This window comes from Nicotiana attenuata, chromosome 5, assembly GCF_001879085.1.
Source record: "Nicotiana attenuata strain UT chromosome 5, NIATTr2, whole genome shotgun sequence".
Lineage (NCBI taxonomy): Eukaryota > Viridiplantae > Streptophyta > Magnoliopsida > Solanales > Solanaceae > Nicotiana > Nicotiana attenuata.
This window is the reverse complement of record NC_031993.1, coordinates 24,078,760-24,100,612: the sequence shown is the minus strand read 5'-3', so window position 1 is coordinate 24,100,612 and position 21,853 is coordinate 24,078,760. Positions and strand designations below refer to the sequence as shown.

At 41.8% G+C, this 21,853-nt stretch overlaps 1 protein-coding gene across 1 annotated transcript; it reads left to right on the top strand.

Annotated features, from left to right (window-relative positions):
* Nucleotides 217-1,227, top strand: LOC109226052. Its single transcript, XM_019390854.1, has 2 exons — nt 217-733; nt 845-1,227. Exons 1-2 carry the CDS (start codon nt 217-219, stop codon nt 1,225-1,227), a joined length of 900 nt encoding a protein of 299 aa, XP_019246399.1.

The window sequence follows — 21,853 nt, the reverse complement described above, 5'->3', positions numbered from 1 at the left end:
TCAAGGGGAAGCTGCTCAAGTTTCAGGCAACCATATGAGCAGATGTTCACAATCGCCACGAGTCAAAAATAAGGATTGAGGATGATTAACTTGGCTCCTCGACATCATCCAAAGGAAAAAATCGTGATCGGAACCAGGATAAGTTCAAAAGCGATATTGACATGGACTAGATAACCTCTAAAGGTCATTTCCAACCTTACGTGAAAGTTGATGGGCATGGTAATAAAAGGATTCAAATCGTCAGATAGGTTTGCTTCCGATAGAAGGGCGGATCGCAGTCAGAGTAATAGGTCATTGCAGGAGAAAGAGGCACCGGGATCCCAAGATCCCACATATCCCAGGTTATCTGATTACAATTTTACTATCATCTTGGTAGAACTAGTGTCAGTAATGAGGAGCATTAAAGAAGCTAGGTTCCCAAATCCAATCCAGTCGGATCCTAGCAAAAGAGACCCTAATCTATGGTGTGAATTCCATGGAACTCACGGCCATAGGACGGGGGACTGTCGACACCTTAGAGAAGAGGTGGCAACATTGCTGAAGAATGGTCATCTCCGAGAATTCTTAAGCAACCACGCCAAGAACAACTGTGGAAGAAACCGGGATAATGCAGAACAGTCGAAATCGGCAGCAGGGTCACCCCGGATGACAATTAATATGATCTTCGAAGGAAACAAAATCAATGGTGTGACATTTTCGGCTGCAAAGAAGACGAAGATATCAGTGGCGCATGGCAAGAGGATCTGAGAGGTCTCAAAAGACAAGATCACCTTCACTGAGGAGGATGCTAATAGACTCCTTCTACCGCATAGTGACGCTGTGGTAATCTCTCTTAATGTTATAGTATTCAAAATTAAACGTGTTTTGGTTGATCCAGGGAGTTCGGCCAACATCGTACAATGGAGAGTCCTGGAGCAAGCGATGTTAATCGGAAACGTAATTCCGGCGACAAAGCTCCTAGCTGGCTTCGACCTGGCAAGTGTAACGACTCGAGGAGAAATTTTGCTACCCACTCACATTGAAGGTGTAACAAAGACTACCTTTTTCGAAGTGGTAGATGACGATATGGGTTACAATGTAATCCTCGAGAGGCAATGGATACACGAGATGAAGGTTGTACCCTTGACCTATCATCAATTGTTGAAGTTTTCGACACCATATGGGATCAAACAAATGAAAGGAGATCAACCGGTGGGCAGGAGAGATGAGCGCATTAACCGTTTCTAGCAGCAATAACAAATAGCAATTACAGGAACCATCGCCTTGTCCCTTTCCAATTGAAGATGATAAAGGCGAGGGGTCATCAGAATTCTATCAGGTACCGAGGTCTTTTCAGGTACCATAGGAGACGGATGCAACTAAGTCAACCGGAGAAGCGTCGAGCAAGTGGCTTTGTTCGAAGAGTTTTTGGAGAGGAAATTCCATTTAGGAACTGGACTAAGTCCCAAACTTAGGTTAAAACTTACAGATTTTCTTAAATCTAACGTAGATTGCTTTGCTTGGTCGCATTCGGATATGACAGGTATTTCATTGGAGGTGGTGGTCCACAAACTAAGTCTGGATCCAAACTTTCCTCTGGTGAGGCAAAAATGACTAATAGCAGATGTTAGAAACAACCTTGTTAGTGAAGAGGTAACTCGATTACTTAACATCAGTTTAATCCAAGAGGTAAAGTATCCAGACTAGCTAGCTAATGTAATAGTAGCACCTAAAAGAATAATAAATTTAGGATGTGTGTAGACTATAAGGATTTGAATAAGGCGTGCCCCAAAGACTCTTTCCCGTTGACCAACATTGATCAATTGATCGATGCCACGGCCGGGTTCGAGTTAATAAGTTTTCTTGATGCTTACTCCGGGTATAATCAAATGAGGATGAACCCAGAAGACCAAGAAAATACTTCTTTCATCACAAACTTTGGCACATATTGCTATAATGTGATGCCTTTTGGGCTTAAAAACACCGGAGCCACTTATTAGTGGCTCGTTAATAAAATATTCAAAAAACATATAGGTAAGAAAATGAAAGTATATATTGATGACATGTTAGTTAAGTCTCTGAAAGATGGAGATCATCTGAAACACCTCCAAGAGATGTTCAACATTATGAGAAAGTATAACAAGAAGCTCAACCCAAAAAAATTGTGCCTCGGGGTAGGCTCCGGTAAATTCTTGGGGTTTCTGGTCTCATAAAGAGGGATATAAGTAAACCTCGACAAAAATCAAAGCCATTGAGTATATCCCGGACCAGCTAACAAGTGTAGAAAAAGTACAGAGGTTGACCGGCAGGTTGGCAGCCCTTAGCAGGTTTATATCAAGGCTCTCGAAGAAGTTCCACCACTTCTTTTCACTTTTGAAAAATAAGAACGACTTCACGTGGACTCCAAAATGCCAACATGTAATGAAGGACCTAAAAATATACCTATCCAGCCCCCCGTTGCTATCAAAATCGAGAGAAGGTGAGCAATTGCTAATTTACCTAGCGATTTTCGAAGTAGCGGTATCGTTTTGGTCCGGGAAGAAGAAGGTATGCAACTTCCTATTTATTACGTTAGTCAAATATTATCAGGAACGAAGACACGTTATCCGCATCCCGAAAAGCTGGGCTTAGCTCTTGTAGGTTCCTCTCGAAAGATTAGGCCTTATTTTTAATGTCACCCAATACTCGTGGTGACAGCCTTTCCCTTAAGGATGGTACTTCTTACGCCCGAGTTGTCAGGTCGTTTGGCTAAATGGGCAATCAAAGTTAGCGAGTTCGACATTGAGTATAAAGACAGGACAGCAGTTAAGTCACAAGTTTTGGCCGACTTCGTGGCCGATTTTAGTCCAGGATTAATGCCTCTAGCTGCTAAGAAAGTAGTGCTGGTGTCGGGAATGACATCAGGAGTTTGGACCTTGTTTATAGATGGAGCCTCCAATGTAAAAGGGTCTGGTCTCGGAGTAGTTTTAATCACCCCTTCGGGTGAAACTTTAAAATAAGCCATTAGAACTGTACCGTTAACAAACAATGAGGCCAAGTATGAGGCTCTGGTTGCAGGATTTGAACTAGCTCGGGACTAGGCTGCGAGGTCATCGAGATAAAGTGCGACTCCAAGCTGGTGGTAAATCAAGTGTATGGAATCTTCGATACAAAGGAGGAGTGCATGCAACAATACCTGAACAAGGTTCAACCGTTACTTGCACGATTTAGAGAATGGTTAATCGTCCACATTCTGAGGGAGGAATATGTGAAGGTAGACGCACTGGCTAATTTGGGTTCATCCACAGAGATGAAGGGATCTAATTCTGGTACGGTTGTTCAATTGCTTCATTTGGTATTGGATGTGGATGGCTACTGTGAAGTAAATTCAACCAACTAAATTCTGGACTAGAGGAACGAGTTCATTCAATATCTCAAACATGGTAAATTACCCAAAAACCCAAAAGCATATCGGGCACTAGGGACCAAAGTGGCCCGCTACTGACTTGTTGATGGACAATTATACATGAGATGATTCCAAGGACCATTGGCTCGGTGCCTAGAGGCCTCGAAGGGGTCAGTGGAAATCACTCCGGTGCAGACTCGTGGGTTCTCAAGTTAGTCAAGGTTGGCTATCATTGACCCCAGATGGAATAGGACGCCAAGGCATTCTTGCAAAGTGCGACAAATGTCAATGCTATGCACAGTTAATGTATCAACCGACAGAACTTCTGTATTCGGTGGAGTCCCCATGGCCATTCATGAAAATGGAGATGGACATAGTTGGTCCCTTACCACCTAGACTCGGGAAGGTAAGATACCTTCTAGTTTTAACTGATTATTTCACTAAATGGATTAAAGCAAGTGCTTACCAAGATATCGGAGAACGCAAAGTGGTTGATTTTATATGGGACCACATAATTTGTCGATTCGAAATACCGAAGGAGATTGCTTGTGACAACAGGCCAAATTTTGTGGGTTCTAAAGTAACAAAAGTTTTGGAAGGTTTAAAGATCAAGCGAATTACTTCTTCACCATACCACCCGAATGCTAATGGACATGCAGAGTCAACCAATAAGGTAATTATCCAAAATTTAAAAAAGAAGTTAGAAGATGCAAAGGGCAAGTGGCTAGATGAGCTATCAGGTGTGATGTGAGCATATCGGACGACAAAGTCGAGCACGGGTGAAACACCCTTTTCGCTCGTATATGACTCGAAGGCTTTGATACCGGTGGAGGTAGGGTAACCGAGCTTAAGGTTTTCCTAGGAAAACGAAGAAGCAAACAATAAAGCGTTGCTGGTTAAGTTATACTTACTCGAGGTGCACCAAGATCTGACATACGTGAGGATGGTGGGCCAAAAGCAAAGGTTGGAAAGGTATTACAATCGTAGGGCAAATCTCTATTAGTTCAAAGTTGGAGATTTTGTTCTCAGGAAGGTTACTCAAAGAACTTGGGAAGTTAACACCGGGAAGCTGATACCAATGTGGGAAGGACCTTATCGGGTTTCAGCTATCACCGGTAAAGGATCATATGAATTGAAAAATCAAGATGGAGTCAGACTGCCAAGCAATTGGAACGTGATTCACCTCAAAAGCTACTATTGCTAAAGATTCCTGCTAGTACTGAAAGTATGTGCTGCACTCTTTTTTCCTTCAATCAGTTTTTGTCCCAATTGAGTTTTTCTGGCAAGATTTTTAATGAGGCAACAACGTAAAGCACAGTACGAAGGGATGATCATTGGCAAAGGCAAGACCTTTAATATCAAGGCACTAAAATTCGTGTGGCAAAAAACTTATGGATGGTTAAATAATCTTTGGCTTGATGGAAAGTCTCGCCTCCCAAAATAGATTATTTAACTGTTCACAAGTTGTCTCCACCGATGAAGCAGCAACATAAAAGTATAAAATGAAGGAAAGGGCTTTGGTGAACGTAAGACTTACAGTGTTCAAACTCTTCTACTTAGCATTCGAACACTTGGGGGGGGGAGGGGTAATACATGATACGACACCAAGAGTGCCACGAGAACCGGAGACTGTTAGAGCGGGGATCAATGTCTTATCAGGATTGGGGAGTTGCATGATCAGCTCCGTAGAAATAAGTTGTACAAGTTAGCCACATGTATTGGAAACTTTATTTACTTAAGCAAATGAGTGTTTATGTAAATGTACTTTTAAAGATAGAGCACCAAGAGTGCCACGAGAATCGGGACTACTAGAACCGGGATTAATGCCTTATCATGATCGGGGACTGCATGATCAGTTCCGTAGAAATAAGTTGTACAAGTTAGACACATGTATTGGTAGCTTTATTTACTTAAGTAAATGAGTGTTTATTTAAATGCAATTTTAATGATAGATGGAACAAATCAAAGTCCTTTTATTCTCATCTTATTTCTAGTCCAAATGATAAGTTAATTAATTTTATCATTTGAAAGTTAACAAAAACTTCAAATGCTTGTGCCAGAATGAACAAGAGACGTCCTCTTCAGGAGCACTGTAAACATAAGGTCCCTCTCTTATTAAACCCACATAGTAAAGGGAAGATATCATATCCAAAGATTTTCTCGAAGCTTTATCAATTAAACATAGAAAGGGTCATTTTGCACAACACTTGAGCAAAAGTTTCCTTTATTAATTAAAGCACCAAAATTTAATAAAAGTTGGGCATAATTACAAATGATAATTTTTTACATAATTCTTTGCTGCCAGAACCCAAAGTGAGAGAAAAGTCTTTATTTGCTATAGTGGAAGAAGGTTGTTCCACTGCCGGTGCGGGGCCTCCATCTTCTTCGGTCTCCCTTTCGGTTCCCGAATACTCAGACTTAGTATTCGAGGAGTTGGACGTAGTGGGCCGAGCAAGAGGGTTCTCACGAGCGGTTAACTCCAATTCCCGAGCCTTGGCAATGCCTTCTTTGGCTTCCTCCAAAGTCTTCCTCTTCATCTAATACATGGTGTAGGTTTTCTCGAAGACAATAGAATATTCTTGGTCCTGGAGTTTTGCTCAGAGCTTATCAATTTGGGCTTCGAGCTCTTCATTTTCAATCTTCATTGCACTGATTTTGGCATCAAGATAAACGTTGGTGGTTGAGTGAAATCGGTTCTGCTCCATGACTCTCTTGAGTCTCTCTTCCATTTTTACCCTCTTATCCTTGGCAGCATTAGCCTTCTCGTTTTTGGCATGCAATTTAGTATCCAAGTTATTAACTTGTTCCATAAAGATTGATTCACGCTCAGTGACAGCAGTCACAGTATTGTGAAGCTCAACCCACTTAGCCTTTGCTTCTTCATGTCATGTAGCTGGGCTGCTTCTTGGCTATGAGCCATTCTATCTGGTTCAGATTGTTGCAGTCAGGCCTCGAGCTCATCCATTTGAGAAATTTTAGCCTCCATCACTGGGAGGCGCTCAACGAGATGATTTCTTTCAGTCAAAGAGTTTACCTCGTTTTGAAGCAAGACCTCATTTGTCCAGGATCAACCCCTGTAGGCCCTCGAAGGTAAGAAGATTGGCCTAGAAGCAGGGAAGAATCAAAGTTATTACTTCAAAATATAAATTGAAAAACGATAAAGAGAACTGAGGTTGCTACCTGCGCCAAACAATGCATGCTGTTGTTTATTAGGCACTCCCCAGAAAGGAAGTCAATCTTCTTTGAATCCTTCGCTGAAGCCAGCAGCTTCAAGTAATGGCAGGCTCCACCTGCTTGAGAGTGGAACTCCTTCAAAACCAAAAGAGTGGCACTTTTCCTTCCACAAGGATCTTGAGAAAGGGTCGAGTAAGTATTTCCCAAGTTCCCGTGGTCGGGAGACCATGGAGGAGAGGCATTCCCTACTTGTTCGGTTGATGTTGGTAGAGGAGAAGCAACTGGTGCTAGTGGAGAAGGGACAGCTGGTGTCGCTGGATAAGGAGTTGTTGGTGCAAATGGAGAGGAAACATCTGGTGTAGAAAACATGGCGGTTGTGGCTGGCTTAGTAGTCGGTGGCAGAGAAAGGTCAGGGGACTAACTCCTGCGGCCGGAGATGTCAATGGGGATCGGAAAGCGGGAGCCAACATCTTCAACTAAGCCTATTCCCCCCCCCCCCCCAGAGCGCTTGAACCTCCTCCACTAGTGGATTTTGGAGCTTCCTCCGTTAAGCTGATGAAGACCATTTTCTTCTTTGGAGGAAAGCCTCTTCATCACTGGCTCTCCCTTCATTATCGAGGACCACTGCGTCCGACTCGGTTGGTGTTTTTTGTATTCTTTTCCCCTGAGTCCCAGCCTAGGAGGAATGTTTCCTCTTCGGTTTCTTAGGCTGGGGACTTTGGGAGGATGCATCTTTACCGGAGGCACGAATAGTTTCACGAGCCCTCCTCCGATTAAGGGCACTTTGTAGCACATGTGTGGCCTCTATCGGGTCATCAAGAACCTCGACATCGAGGCCCACGACGTAGGCCCTCGGAAGCCTGTATGAAGAAAAAATGTAGTTAACAATTTAATTATAAGGTTTTTATGTTCGAATAAGGATGAAAGAAAGAAATTTTTTTGCTTACCATGGTTCTTGGCTTTCCACCCGCATTTGGGAGCCATTTTTTCCACCATCGGGATTTTGGAGTTGTAATATCAAGAATTTTTTGAATCCATTGGTCCAGACCGTGAACCCATGGTGGTTCCCAGTAAGTAGCTGAAATGAAGGGAGTAAAAAAATCAGCAAGGAAAGGATATTTCTTTTTACGAAGAAAGAACACAAACACTCGAAGACTTACGGAGAAAATTCCATGATTCGGGAAATGCTGGAGTTGTGGCCGGGATGATGTCTCTGGTAATAACAATAATGAATTGTTCCATCCATCCACTGTCGTTGAAATCATCTATGCCAGTGAAAAGAGCGTGGTGAACACACTTGCTGAAGTTTAACACTCCCCCACGGAAAATCTTGGGGGAGTAAATATTCTTCATATGTGCAAGAGTGAGGGTTTTCCCGATCTCGATGCACAGTTGGTAGAGACAGGCCATCGTACGCCATATGGATGGGCCTACTTATGCCAAGCTGACCTCGTACTTATGGCGGAACTACAGGATTATTGGGTCAAGTCTCTTACTCGACCCTAAGGTAAAGGGACCCAAAGTAAAGGGATATGTATAGACATATATGAACCCCGCTGTGGAGTAGGTAACTTGTTCTACTCAATCTGGGATGAAGATTTCAACGTTGTTGCAGCTGTAGTCTTCTTTCACAACAGGGCACGAATAGAGGAAGGATACATGTGAATAAGCTATAACCTGCCGCTTGTGGAATTTGTAGGTCCTTTTTTCTCCTAGAGATCAGATGTGGTGATAAGATGAATAGGTATGATGGTGTTTACGGTTGGAGGTTTGGACTCGACGTCAACCTCTTTGTTTTTGTTTTTATTTGGGCCTCCACCTAAGAGAAGACCAGTGTTTATGGAGATAGCAGTGTGAGAAGAGATGATGATAAGAAATCTGCAAATAAGTTTTACTGAAAGGGTTCAATGTTGGAGAAAAGCTCTAAGGGGATTTGCAGAACAAGGAGTTATGAAAATAATGAAAGTAAGAAACTAAAAGTGATAAGTAGCGAAGAAGTTATAGACTACAAAAATCGTGGTCATGATTACCTCAAAAATCAGTAAAACTACTTGCTGAATCACGGGGTAACACGTGTACGGGTTATTAAATACGAGAAGACGTGCGTCCTTTCAAATGTCAAAGATCGTTCAAGAACTTTTTCGCCAAGAAAAGAATTATTATCTACTTTTCGGTAACACTTAGTTGTGTCACCGAAAAATAGGGGGACTATCTGTATGGGGTAAAATTGTTTGATGACAGTTGGTCGAATGGAGAGGTGACAAGTGGAACCGAAGACAGGTGGAAAGTGAACCAACACATAGTTGTCACAAGGTGCGGGTGTGTGGCCGGTGCAGGGTGAATCCCGAAGGGAATATGAATTGACAATTAAGATTCGAAGCTTTTGATATCGAATAGCGTTTATGAGCAGCCGTTACAGAGAATATCAGCATTCAAAGCCAGTCGTTATGCACTCATCAATGGCGATATTATTCTTATTCAAGAGGAGCTTAATTTTAGGATATTGTCTCCCTAAGTAAGGCTATAAATAGAAATATTAACATCCATTGTAGGACACAAAACATTCTGTACTCAATAAGCTATACTCTATTACACTCAATTTAATACTTAAAACATTGCATTCTATTGTTAACGAAAAGGCAAAAGTCCTTAGTCAGGCTTGTTATCTTTAGTTTCATTTGATAATCTTATCTCTGTTTCCATTTACTTATTTTTTGGGTTCAAATTGATCTCTTATCTACAAATCACGCTATAAATTTAACTGGACTATTTTACGGGTTATACATATATTACCTCTAGTGTGTCAATATTTATTTTGAGAGGTTGAATATTGTGATGTACTGCCAATTGCAATTCATGTAATAAGGCCATTAGTTTTGTTTCAATTGGTGTTGAAGTGGTAGTTGTCCTGTATATCCCATAATCATGTCCCCCTTAGAATTTCGGAAGACACCACCGGTGCGGCGCCGTCGGTGTTTAGTTTAAAGTGACCATGTTTTGGTGGCTCCCATTTTACATACATTTGGATCAAACGCTGATGAGTTGATTTCTTGTAACCAGATAATAATAGTCCGTGGCAAGGTGATAAACTATGCCAACATTATGTAGAAATTATTTATGTTCAAAACAATTTCTATTATGCGTAATTCACTAACGCAGAGAATAAAAGGAATGAGAATAGTGGATGGGAAGCTCTAAGGGCATGGTTGCTTTGATAGAGTAATGATATTTCTTTAACCAGACATGCGTGCTTGTTCTGGCAGGAGCTAGGAGCTGGATATCTAAAAGAAGGTTAATAGAGTTTCAACATTGTTGTGTGTTGGAATAGGTGTTGAAGATGTGTCGAAGCGTTTTTAACTTTTGGTGATAGAAACAACAGACTATTTACCCGTAAAACAATGCAGTTGAATTTATTACGTGATTAATAGGCCAACAACTTGATTTGATCCAAAAAAATAATAAATAGATAAAATAAATATTAAGATTAGCAATTGAAATTGAAGAAGATGACAAGCCTGACTCTGAACGCAATGTCTCCGAGATAAAAAAAATAAGAGTAACGATAAAGTATAAACAAAGTTATTAAATTGAGAGCAAAAGTAACGAGATAAAGTCTTAGTATGCAGAAAGTATTTCGTCTCCTTACAATGGCTGCTAAGCCTACTATATATAATTTCACATAGGGAAACACGATTCTAGGATCAAGCTCCTCTTAAATGATAATAAAAGAGCCATTGATGAGCATGTAATTGTAGGACATGAATGCAAATATTCTCTATAACGGTCGCTCATTTAATGTTAGAGTATTCCCTCATTGAATTATATTCGATATCAAATACTTGATCTTCTCCCGTTGACTATGTTTCCTTCAGGATATACCCGATGTTGTGGCATTTCTTATATCTGATATTGGTCGTTACTTGACTTGCCTTTTGCCTATCTTCAATTTCACATGTCATGTTATCATTCGTCCATTTGTTATAAACTAATTTTACCCATACAGATAGCCCCTGCTTTCCGGTGACATATCTTAGTGTTACCGGGAAGTTGGTGAAGATCTGTTCTCGGCAGAAAAGTCCTGAATAGTCTCTACCGCTTAAAAGGACGCACATATTCTCGCATTTAATACCCGAACACATATTACCCCACGATTCAGCAAATATTTTTGCCAGTTTTCAAGGTAATCATTACCACGATTTTAGTTGTCTATAACTTCCTTGCTGCTCAACATTTTTATTTCTTCACTTTTACAACTTTCAAAAGCCTTTCTTTCTCTTTGCATCTGCTTAGGAAATTTTCCATCTTCTTCAAATCTCTTAGCAAAAGTTTTACTGACCCTTCATTACCATGGTTCCTTTCACTGCATTCTTCAGAAACACTATTTTCAATTCGATGGAGGCCCAAAGAAAAACAAAGAAAGGAAGCTGATGTCGATTCTAAACCTCCCACTGTAAGCACCATCATACCACAATATCTCAGCACTGCTAACGACTTTCAAGAGAAGGCCACTTCTGCATCTTCACGGACATGGCCTGTTAGTATGTATCCCTCCTCCATTCGCCCTTCTAGTATCCCAACTGTTAAGGAGGACTGCAACTGCCACAATCTTGAAATCTTTGCCCCGAATATGATAGAGCGGGTTACCTTCACCGAGGAGGGGTTTACGTATATTTATATGTATCCCTTTACCTTAGGTCCATTTTCCTTGGGGTCGAGTGAAGAGCTCACCCTATAATTTTGGAGTTCTGCAAGTGGTATCAGGTCTTCTTAGTACAAGTAGGCCCATCTATATGGCGAACTATGGTCTACCTTCGCCAACTATGCACAGACACCGGGGAAACTATAACCCTTGCACACATGATAAACCTTTACTCTCCCAAAATCTTCCGTGGGGGAGTAATAAACTTTAGCAAGCGTGGTCATCACGCTCTCCTTATCATCATAGACGATGACAATGATCGTGGATGGATGGAACAATTCGTCATCATTGCTACGAGGGACATCATCCCGTCCACAACTCCATCTTTTCCTGAGTCGTGGAAACGCTTTCGTAATTTGGTCACCCACTTCCTTTCTTCGTGAAAAGATTGTTTCCCGTTGTTACTGATGTTTTTGCTTCTTGCGTTTCAGCTACCCGATGGGTACCACCATGGGTTCAAGGCCTAGACCAGTTGGTTCAGAAAATTCTGAAAATCACGACTCCAGAATCCCGCCGATGGAAGGAAATGAGTCCCAAATACGGGTGGAAGGCCAAAAATCATAGTAAACCGAGACCTTCTTCCTTTTATCCTTGCACGAACATAGGTAATTTCATGAAAAAGTTGCTAACTCTATTTTTTGCTTGATACAAGACTTTCGCAAGGTTCTATCATGTGCCACAAGGTCGATGTCTTAGTTGACCCCGAAGAGGCCAAGAGGATGATACAAAGTTCCCTTGCTCGGAGCGGAGCTCGCGCATATGCTTCAGGTGGGGGTGCCCCTTCTTGGAGTCCCTAACCCAAGAAATCGAAGAGAAGATGCTCCTCCTCGGCTAGGCTCAAAGAAAGAAAGCAAAGAAAACACCATCCGAGCCGGCCACAACGGTCCTCGTTGATGACGGGGATGCCAGTGATGAAGAGGCTTCCCTTCAAAAGAGAAAAATATCTTCATCAGTTCAATCGGATGCTCAGCCGGGAGAGCTTTGAAACCCGACCGCAGAAGAAACCCAAACACTTTTGGGGTGAGATGGACATAGTAGATAATGATGATTCTTGCTTTCCAGTCCTTATTGTTGTCTCGAGAACAAAGAGTTTGGACCTGGGCCTCTTCTGGCTTCGACCACTGAGCAAATAATAATCAACCCTTCTTCTGCCTCTGTTGCTTCTTCACCTTCCACACTGGTGGGTTCACACCTACCGACACCAACTGCTCCTTCACCAGCAACAACAATTACATCTCCTGCATCGGTAACAGATGGTCGAGAAAAGGGATGTTTCTCCTCCACGGTCTCTCGGCCACGGGAATTAGGGGCATGATTATTCAACCCTCTCCCCAGATCCTCAAGGGAGGAAAAATGCCACTCTTTCGGTTTCGAAAGAATGTCATCTTATGTCCAAGACAGTGGAGCTTGCAAATTATCTGAAGCCGTTGGCTTCGAAAAATGATTGGAAGAAAATGTGCTCCATTTCAGGGGAGTGCCTGATGAAAAATACCATGCATAGCGTGGCACAGGTATCGTACTAGTTTCCCTTATATCTTCTTTCTATTTGCATGCTACAATGGAAATCATAACTTTAATATTCTTTTTTACAGGTTAAACTTTCTTGCTTCTGAAATCCTGCAAAGGTTGATCCTTGATAAGAAAAGGCTCGCTTCCGAGCGAGATCAACTCTTGGCCGAGAGGAACCAACTTGCTGCGTGCCTCCCAGTATTGGAGGCAAAAGCTTCTAAGATGGGCGAGCTCGAGGCTTGGTTGTAGTAGAGCGAGTAAGATAAAATGGCCCACTGTCAAGAAGCCGGTCAATTGCATGAAAAGCTTCGAGAGGCCAAGGCTAGGTGGGCTGAGCTCCATGACAATGTGCTTGCCACTGCCTAGCGTGAGTCTGCCCTCGAGGAGCAAATAAATAATTTGAGGCAGACTTAAACTCCAAAACCGAGGAGGCCAATGCTGCGGAGGAGAAGAGATCCCAAATGGAAGAGAGGCTTAAGAGAGCCATGGATCAGAACCGGATCACTCAACTACAAATGTTGAGCTCGACTCTTGCCTCAGTGCCATGAAATCTGAAAGGGAAGAGCTCCAAGCCTAGGTCGATAAGCTTCAAGCCAAACTCCAAGAACAAGAGGATTCCCTAATTTTCGAGAAAACACATACCATATATCATATGAAGAGGAAAACCTTGGAGGAGGCCAAAATGGGCATTGCCAACATAAACGATTCCATTGCCCAAGCTCGAAAACTGGAGTTATCTGCTCGCCAAAATCTTCCTGTTCAGCCCGCTGCGACTGACTCTTCAAGTACAAGTTTCGAGTACTCGGGAACCGAAGGGGAGACTGAAGAAGACGAGGATCCTGAGCTAGTAGTGAATCTGCTTCCTCTACCAGGGGAAATATAGATCCATCTCTCCCTTTAAGTTCTGGTGGCGGCGATGCATAACTTTTTCTTTTTTTTCCTTTGTATTTTGTAACAGTGCTAAATCTCTTACCGAGTTTGGCACTTGATAAATAACTAAGGAAATTTTTGCTTAATTGTTGTGCAAAAATATTCCCTTTATGTTTAGTTAGGTAAAGCTTCAGGTATATTTCATCTGATAACTTTTGATTTCGAGCATAAACCCTTCCGGAATCTACCCTTTACTATGAGGGTTTCATAAGAGAAGGCCCTTATATTTACGGTGCTCTTGAATAGAACGTCTCTTGTTCATTCCGTCACAAGCATTAGAAGTTTTAATTTACTTTCAAACAATAAAATTAATTCATCATTTGGACAAGAAATAAGATAAAGGAAAAAGGACTTTTTTTTATTCCTTCTACCTTTAAAAGTACATAACATTGGTTTGCTAAAGTTGTACAACTTATTTTTATGGGACTGATCATGCAGTCATCGGCCCCGATGAGAAGTTATTGCTCCCGATTCTCGCAGACCCCGATTTTCGTGGCATTTATGTTGCCTTATCTTATACTATTCCCCAAGTATTCGAATGCGAAGTATGCGAATTCGAACATTGCAAGTCTTGATTCATCGGTGGAAACAACTTGTGAACGGTTACGTAATCTTTTCCAGTGATGGAAGGCAAATCTTGCCATCGTACCAAAGATTACTTAACTATCCACATAGCCATTTTACCACTGATGTGTTAGCCTTTGTGCATTGATATCTAAAAGTCCTTCCTTTTTCCAATGACGCTCCCTTCGTAGTATGCCTTTCGTTGCTGCCTCGTTAAAAACCTTGCCAGAAAAATCTGATTGGGACAAAAATTGGACGAAGGAAAAAAGATTGCGGCTCATACTTTTAGTATTGATAAGACCCATCAGCAGTAATATCTTTTGAGGTGAGTCACGTTCTAATTGCTGGACAATTTGACTCCATCTTGATTTTCCAACTCGTACGACCTTTTGTCAGTGATAGCTGAAACCCGGTAAGGGCCTTCCTATGTTGGCCCCCCCGAGTGTTCTAAGATACCCTTCTCAAAACCAAGTTTCCTACCTTGAAGTAACGGAGATTGGCCCTGTAATTCTAATATTTTTCCATCATTTGCTTTTGAGCTACCATCCTCACGTATGCCAAGTCCCTGTGTTCCTCGAGCAAGTCCAGCTTCACCAGCAATGCGTCATTGTTTGCTTCTTCGTTTGTTCGGGAAAATCGTAAAGTTGGTTCCCCTACTTCTATCGGTATAAGAGCTTCCACGTCATATACGAGAGATAAAGGTATTTCTTCCGTGATCAACTTTATCGTTGTTCGATATGCCCACAGTACTCCCGGTAGCTCATCGGGCTGCCTTTAGCATTTTCTAACTTTTTCATCAGGTTTTGAATGATTACCTTGTTGGTGGATTCCGCCTGCCCATTAGCACTTAGATAGTACGGTGAAGATGTAAATCTCTTGATTTTCAATCCTTCCAAAAAAATTGTGACTTTTCAGCCTATGAATTGCAGCCCATTGTCACGAGCAATTCCCTTGGGTATTCTGAATCGGCAGATTATGTGGTCCCATATATAGTCCATCACTTCGCGTTCACTGATATTTTGGTAAGGACTTTTTTCAACCCTTTTAGTGAAGTAGTAAGTTAAAACTAAAAAAGATTTACCTTTCCGGGACCCGGTGGTAGAGGACAAACTATGTCCATCCCCTATTTCATAAATGGCCATGGGGACAACAACGAATGCAGGAGTTCCGCCAATTGATGTACCAATTGTGCATAGCATTGGCACTTGTCACATTTCTGAACAAATGCCTTTGCGTCATGTTCCATTAGAGGCCAATAGTAACCTGCCCTAATCAACTTTAAAACTAATAAATCCACACCAGATTGATTCCCGCAGACTCCTTTGTGGACTTCTCTCATCACGTAATCCGCCTCCGAGGCCCAGATACCGGGCCAATGGTCTTTGGTATGATCTTCTGTATAACTACCCATTCACGAGGCACTAACGAGCTGCTTTGGTTCGTAATGCACGGGAGGCCTTCGGGTCTTCGGGTAACTTTCCATGTCGAAGGTACTCAACGAACTCATTCCTCCAGTCCCAGTCTAAGTTTCTTGAATTGATCTCGCGGTAACCGTCCACATGCAATATCGAGTGCAGAAATGGAACGACTGTACTAGAGTTATATCCTTTTATCTCTGTAGACGACCCTAAATTAGACAATCTACTTCCACAATCTCTTCCCTTAGAATGTGTATGACTGACCATTCCCTGAATCATGCAAGCAACACCTGAACCTTGTTCAAATACTGTTCCATTTGTTCTCCATTTGTGTCGAAAATCCCGTACACTTGGTTTACTACCATCTGGGAGTCACATTTCACTTCATGACCTTGGAGCCTAATCCCCGGGCCAGTTCAAGTCGTGCAACCAAAGCCTCATACTCAGCTTCACTACTAGTTAACGAAATAAATTTAATGGCTTGCCTTAGGGTTTTCCCCGAGAGCGTGACTAGAACTATCCCGAGACTAAACCATTTTGCATTGGAAGCTCCATTCGTAAACAAGGTCCAAACTCCCGATCTCGTTTCTGACACCAACACTACTTCCTTAGCAGTCAAGGGTATTAATCCAGACTGAAATTGGCCACAAAGTTGGCCAAAACATGTGACTTGATTGTAGTCCTAGGTTTGTATTCAATGTCGAATTCACTAATTTCGATTGCGTATTTAGCCAAATAGCCTGAAAATTTAGGCTTGTGAAGGACGTTCCTTAAGGGAAAGGTTTCCACAAGCTATCGGGCGACACTAAAAATAGGGCCTAAGATTTTGCGAGGCAACTACGACAGCCAAGGCCAACTTTTCGAGGTGTGGGTAGCAGGTTTCCGCTCCCGACAGTATCTTACTAACATAATAAATGGAAAATTATGTACCTTCTTTCTTTCGGACCAAAACGGACCTTACCGCTACCTCCGAGACCGATAGATATATATCAATAATTGTTCGCCTTCCCTCGATTTTGATAGTAACGTGGGGCTGGACAAGTAACTTTTTAGGTATTTCAATGCCCGGTGGCATTCCGGTATTCACTCGAAATCATTCTTCTTTTTTAGCATTGAAAAAAAGTGATGGCACTTCTCTGAGGATCTCGAGATGAATCAGCTCAGAGCCGCTAACCTCTTGGTCAGCCTCTATACTTCTTCCACATTTGTGAACTGGTCCGGAATGTCCTGATAGCTTTGATTTTGTCGGTATTTACCTCGATCCCTCTTTGCGAGACCAGGAACCCCAAGAACTTATTGGAACCAACCCCGAATACACATTTTTCCAGGTTGACTTCCATATTATGTTTACTTAGGATGTCGAAAGTCTCTTGGAGGTGTTTCAAATGATCTCCTGCATTCAAAGAATTGACTAACATGTCACCAATGTATACCTCCATTATTTTGCCTATCTGATTTTCAAACATTTCGTTAATGAACCCGTGATAAGTGGCTCCGGCGTTCTTAAGCCCAAATGGCATCACATTATATCAATATGTGCCAAAGTTTGTTATGAAAGAAGTTTTTTCCTAATCCCCCGGGTTCATCTTGATTTGATTGTACCCGTAGTAAGTATCAAGAAAACTTATTAACTCGTGCCCAGTCGTAGTATCAATCATTTGATCAATGTTTGGCAATGGGAACGAGTCTTTAGGGCACGCCTTATTTAAAACCTTAATAATCTACACACATTCTAAACTTGTTATTCTTCTTCAGAACTACAGCTATATTGGCTAACCATTTTGGATATTTTACCTCCCGTATAGAACCGATATTGAGTAGTCGGATTACATCTTCTTTAACAAACATGTTCCTAATAACCTCGACAACCGAGCATTTCTTCTGCCTTACCGGGAAGTTTGGATCCAGGATTAGCTAGTGTACGACCACATCTAATGGGCTACATGTCATATCCGAGTGTGACCACGCAAAGCAATCTGCGTTAGCTTTAAGAAAATTTATAAATTCTAACCTGAGTTCGAGATTGAGTCATGTTCCCAAGTGAAACTTACTTTCTAAAAATTCATCGAACATGGCCACTTGCTCGAGTTCTTTCGCAGTTGACTTGGTCGCATCCGTCTTCTCCAGTACCTGAAAATATCTCGGCACCTGGTGGGATTCCGACGACTCCTCGCCTTTATTATCTTCATTCGGAAATGGGCCTTAATAAACGAGTCTGCAAGCATCACAACAGAGTCAATTGAATGATTGGGTAAAAGAGTCAATTGTGAGGGTTTCACCAAACTTCTTCAGCAAGACCGACTCGATCTCATATTGAGCTAAATCATTTCCTTTCACAACCGTGGTGTGCTCCTGTGGATTCGAAGTCCATCGTATTTTGTTATGTCCGGCATTATGAACCTCTTCGGAATCAACTCTGGTGCGGCGCTCGGGTTAAATGGAAATTGCGCGTATTTTCTTGAAGATGGCCTTTCAAAATTGGTGGTGCGCCCGGAATTTTATCCATTAAAGCATGAAACTCCTTCGCATTTTTATCCATTCGTTCGTTCATTTCCCTCGTAAACCTTATGAGCTCGATTTTGAAGGGGTCATTCCCATTGTCATTCCCAGATCCGCTATCGATCCCTCTGGCACCGTAAAAACCGACTTCACCCCTTGGGGTGTTATTATCGACTCTCTAAGCCATTTGATTTGTAGAAACACTGGGAGGAACTGGGCCCCTTCCATTTGCATTATTTGAGGCACTAGACAATGCTTGATTTAACTCCATCAATACCCGATCTTGCCTTTAGAGGTGACTCATGATCGCGTTCTACTATTCTCTTAAGATTTTTACGTTTCCATGTCATGTTCCTCTTCCGCGTCAATGGAAGTTGGCTCCCGCACATGCCGATAGTACTATCCTTCACGAACCAGGTTGTTTCGTCCCCTTCGTTACGAGTGTCGCCGATTGAGTTATCATGTTGAGGCAAATCTTCGCGTTCCTTAACATTGTGTGTGACGTTGACATCATTAGCTGACATATATGATTTCTCAGTAAAGGAAAAAATCAAACAAGTTAGCAATAAACAAATAAATCAAGCAATTATGCAGTTGTTTATGCCCCACGGTGGGCGCCAAATTGTTCCCGTAAAACGGCACAGTAGAATTTGTTATGTGGTTAATAGACAAGCGAACTGATTTGATCGAAAAAATAATAAAGAGATAAAATAAATATTAAGATTGCAATTGAAATTGAAGAAAATGACAAGCCTGGCTCCGAACGCAATGCCTCCGAGAGCAAAAATGAGAGTAAAGATAAAGTACAAGCAAAGTTATTAAATTGAGAGCAAAAGTAACGAGATACAACCTTAGTATGCAGAAACTATTTTGTCTCCTTACAATGGCTGCTAAGCCTGTTATTTATAATTTCACCTAGTGAAACAAGATCCTATGATCAAGCTCCTCTTAAATGATAATAAAAGAGCCATTGATGAGCATGTACCATGAATGCGAATATTCTTTATAATGGTCGCTCATTTAATATTAGAGAATATTCCCTCATTGAATTCTATCTGATGGCAAATACTTGATTTTCTCCCGTTGACTATGCTCCATTCAGGATTTACCCGATGTCAGTTACATTGAGAAGGACTTGTGCTGGCCCTGATAACCTCATCCTTGAGCATATCAGTGACTATTTGCTCCATAACTTGCTTATGAAAATAAGGTAAACAGTATGGCTTAAAATTAACTGGTTCAGCCCTGGATTCAAATGAATAGCATGGTCCTGCGGTCGGGGTGGGGGCAATCCTTGAGGCTTTTGAAACACATCAACAAATTTTACTAGAATACCAACCAAGTCTGGATCATGCGACATTGTGTGATTTAAATCATCCTGGACTAACTGCAAGCAATAATATGAAGAGACTGCATCAGTGGTAGCATAACTTCGTAGCCTGTGTAATTGAACAGGATGTGCTGCATTCAGGCTATCATCCTTCCAACTTATAGTTGACCCCTGCCATGTGAATTCAAAGAGCCGCTCAGCATAAGTTGTCGCCACCTTGCCTAGTGTGGAGAGACATGAAGCGCCGATAACTATATTTGCGCCATGAATAGGACACTCATACATATCAAGGCTGAGACTACATCCTTGGATTGTGAGCGGAACTTGGCGAACAACTCCCTAACAATGTAATCGTTGTTCACTGCCCACTATAACAGAGAAACTCGGAACATTTTAAATAGTTACTTGAAAAAACTTGGCCACACGTGTCTGAATAAAATTGTGATCACTTCCGTCGTTTACTAGAACTTGGATTGGAGATCCGTTCACATGTCCCAGGAATCGAAGTGTGGAAGAAGAATTACATCCTGTCAATGTGTTATATGATATAGCGGACTGCTTTTGAACTTATAGGACCTGGAATTCTTTAGCCAAGAGATCATCAGAGACGAAGGGCTCCGATAAGATAGGCTCAATATCGGAGCCATCAATGAGAAGAAGTAACAGAGGTCGAGACTTGCACTTGTGGCCGGTGGTGTATTTTTCCTCACAGTAATAACACAACCCACGCTCACGTCGGCCCTGAATCTCTGCATGTGTGACATGTTTGAGAGGTGGACGAGCCAAGCCCAGTGGAATCGATGTGGCTGGAACGAAGGGTGAAGAGGAGTTTTGATTAGGGTTAGGAAACAGAATAGCCCCTTTGTTAGCGAAAGCGGGTCGCACCAGACCTTTCTCTGCCTAGATTCTACGCTAGTGGATGTGGTCCTGTTTAAAAGCCTCCTCAAAAGTTTTGGGCTCGTGGTTCAGTACTGAATTTTTAATATCCTCCCTAAGCCCAAAAATAAAGAGCTTCACCATCAACCTTTATGAGATGTCATCAGTCTCGTTAGCAATTTCTTCAAACCTGCCTGTAATTCCGACACAGTGGTGACCTGTCGGAGTTTTGTTAACCTTTCCTCCACCGACTCGAGTCCCTCCTGCTTAAAGCGGATCCTCACTTTCTCTACAAAATGAGGCCAATCCACAAGTTATTTGTTTCTAAATAACCAGCGATACCATTCGAGAGCTTTGTCATCGAGATAGAATGATGCCATGGTCAATTGCTGATCAGTCTCAATTCTATAGAAATCAAAATAGCGCTCCACTTGGAATATCCAAGCCTCTAGATTGTCACCACGTAACCAATCGAATTCCACCGATGCTGGTTTGTGCCGGAGGACGACGGTCGCTGGTACATGTTCCTGTCGAGCGATCTCCGTTGTTGGATCTTGCCTGTTAATTTCTGCCGGAGTCTTTGCGCCATGACCTCCATTAGTAGCTCATGCATCTCCGCCATTTCCTTGGAAAATGAATCCTTCACTTCCCTAATTGAATCATGATTCGAATCATCTATGAATGCTTTATAAGTAATTTTTGGTCCTCCATATTGAAAAACCTCTAGATGAAAGCACCAATAAAACTATCTAAATAACAACTCACAAATAGTAGAACTAGCTGATAGTATTGAACCTCTCAAACAAAATTACAATAGTCTAGTAATAGAAATTGCAACAGATAGTAAGGAACCCACAGATAATGAAAGGAGAAGAAGGGGTGAGGACAGAGATAACAGAAGGAGGTGAGAGGGTAGAAATTTTCTGCAACAAAATAGCCTGCCTCAGTAAAAGCCTACTACTGACTACTTATAACTAATTTTGAGCATGTGGGCCTTCACATGCTGCTTGGCACATGCCTCTCTACACGTTTTCTTTTCCCGGGCTCAACAAAAAAATCTACTAACCCTCTAGAGGGCAGGTTGATTATTCTTGTCCTCTATGGCTGCCAAGTGAAGGATTGCATATAGATGTTCATAACACGCAGTGGAAGACAATAACAATCCTAGGAAGATATTTTCGTGTTTAAAATTTATTTACATGTCAAAGATCGGATCTAAGATGTACCTGGTGAAGAGAGTCTCGTTTCAAAATTTCTTCGATAGTGCAAAGACTCTATGCATATCCACACCGAGATCGATCATTGCTATTAACTCTTTGATCAATGAAATCCGCGAACAAATTAAAGGAAAAACTTGTGCTGGATTTTTCTCAAAAATATCAACTCAAATTAGAAGAACAAGAAATATTTTTCTTATAATTGTATTTTCTCTCTTGGCTTTGAATTGCACTCTCACTTTCACAAAGTGTTTTTCTTCTCAAGAGTTAGTA

Excerpts from the sequence above, each read along its gene's own strand:
- LOC109226052 (XM_019390854.1), top strand. The coding sequence starts at position 217 with ATGGTAATAAAAGGATTCAAATCGTCAGATAGGTTTGCTTCCGATAGA. Across the intron at positions 734-844 it reads GAAGATATCAGTGGCGCATG|TATTCAAAATTAAACGTGTT; the intron begins GCAAGAGGATCT and ends TTAATGTTATAG.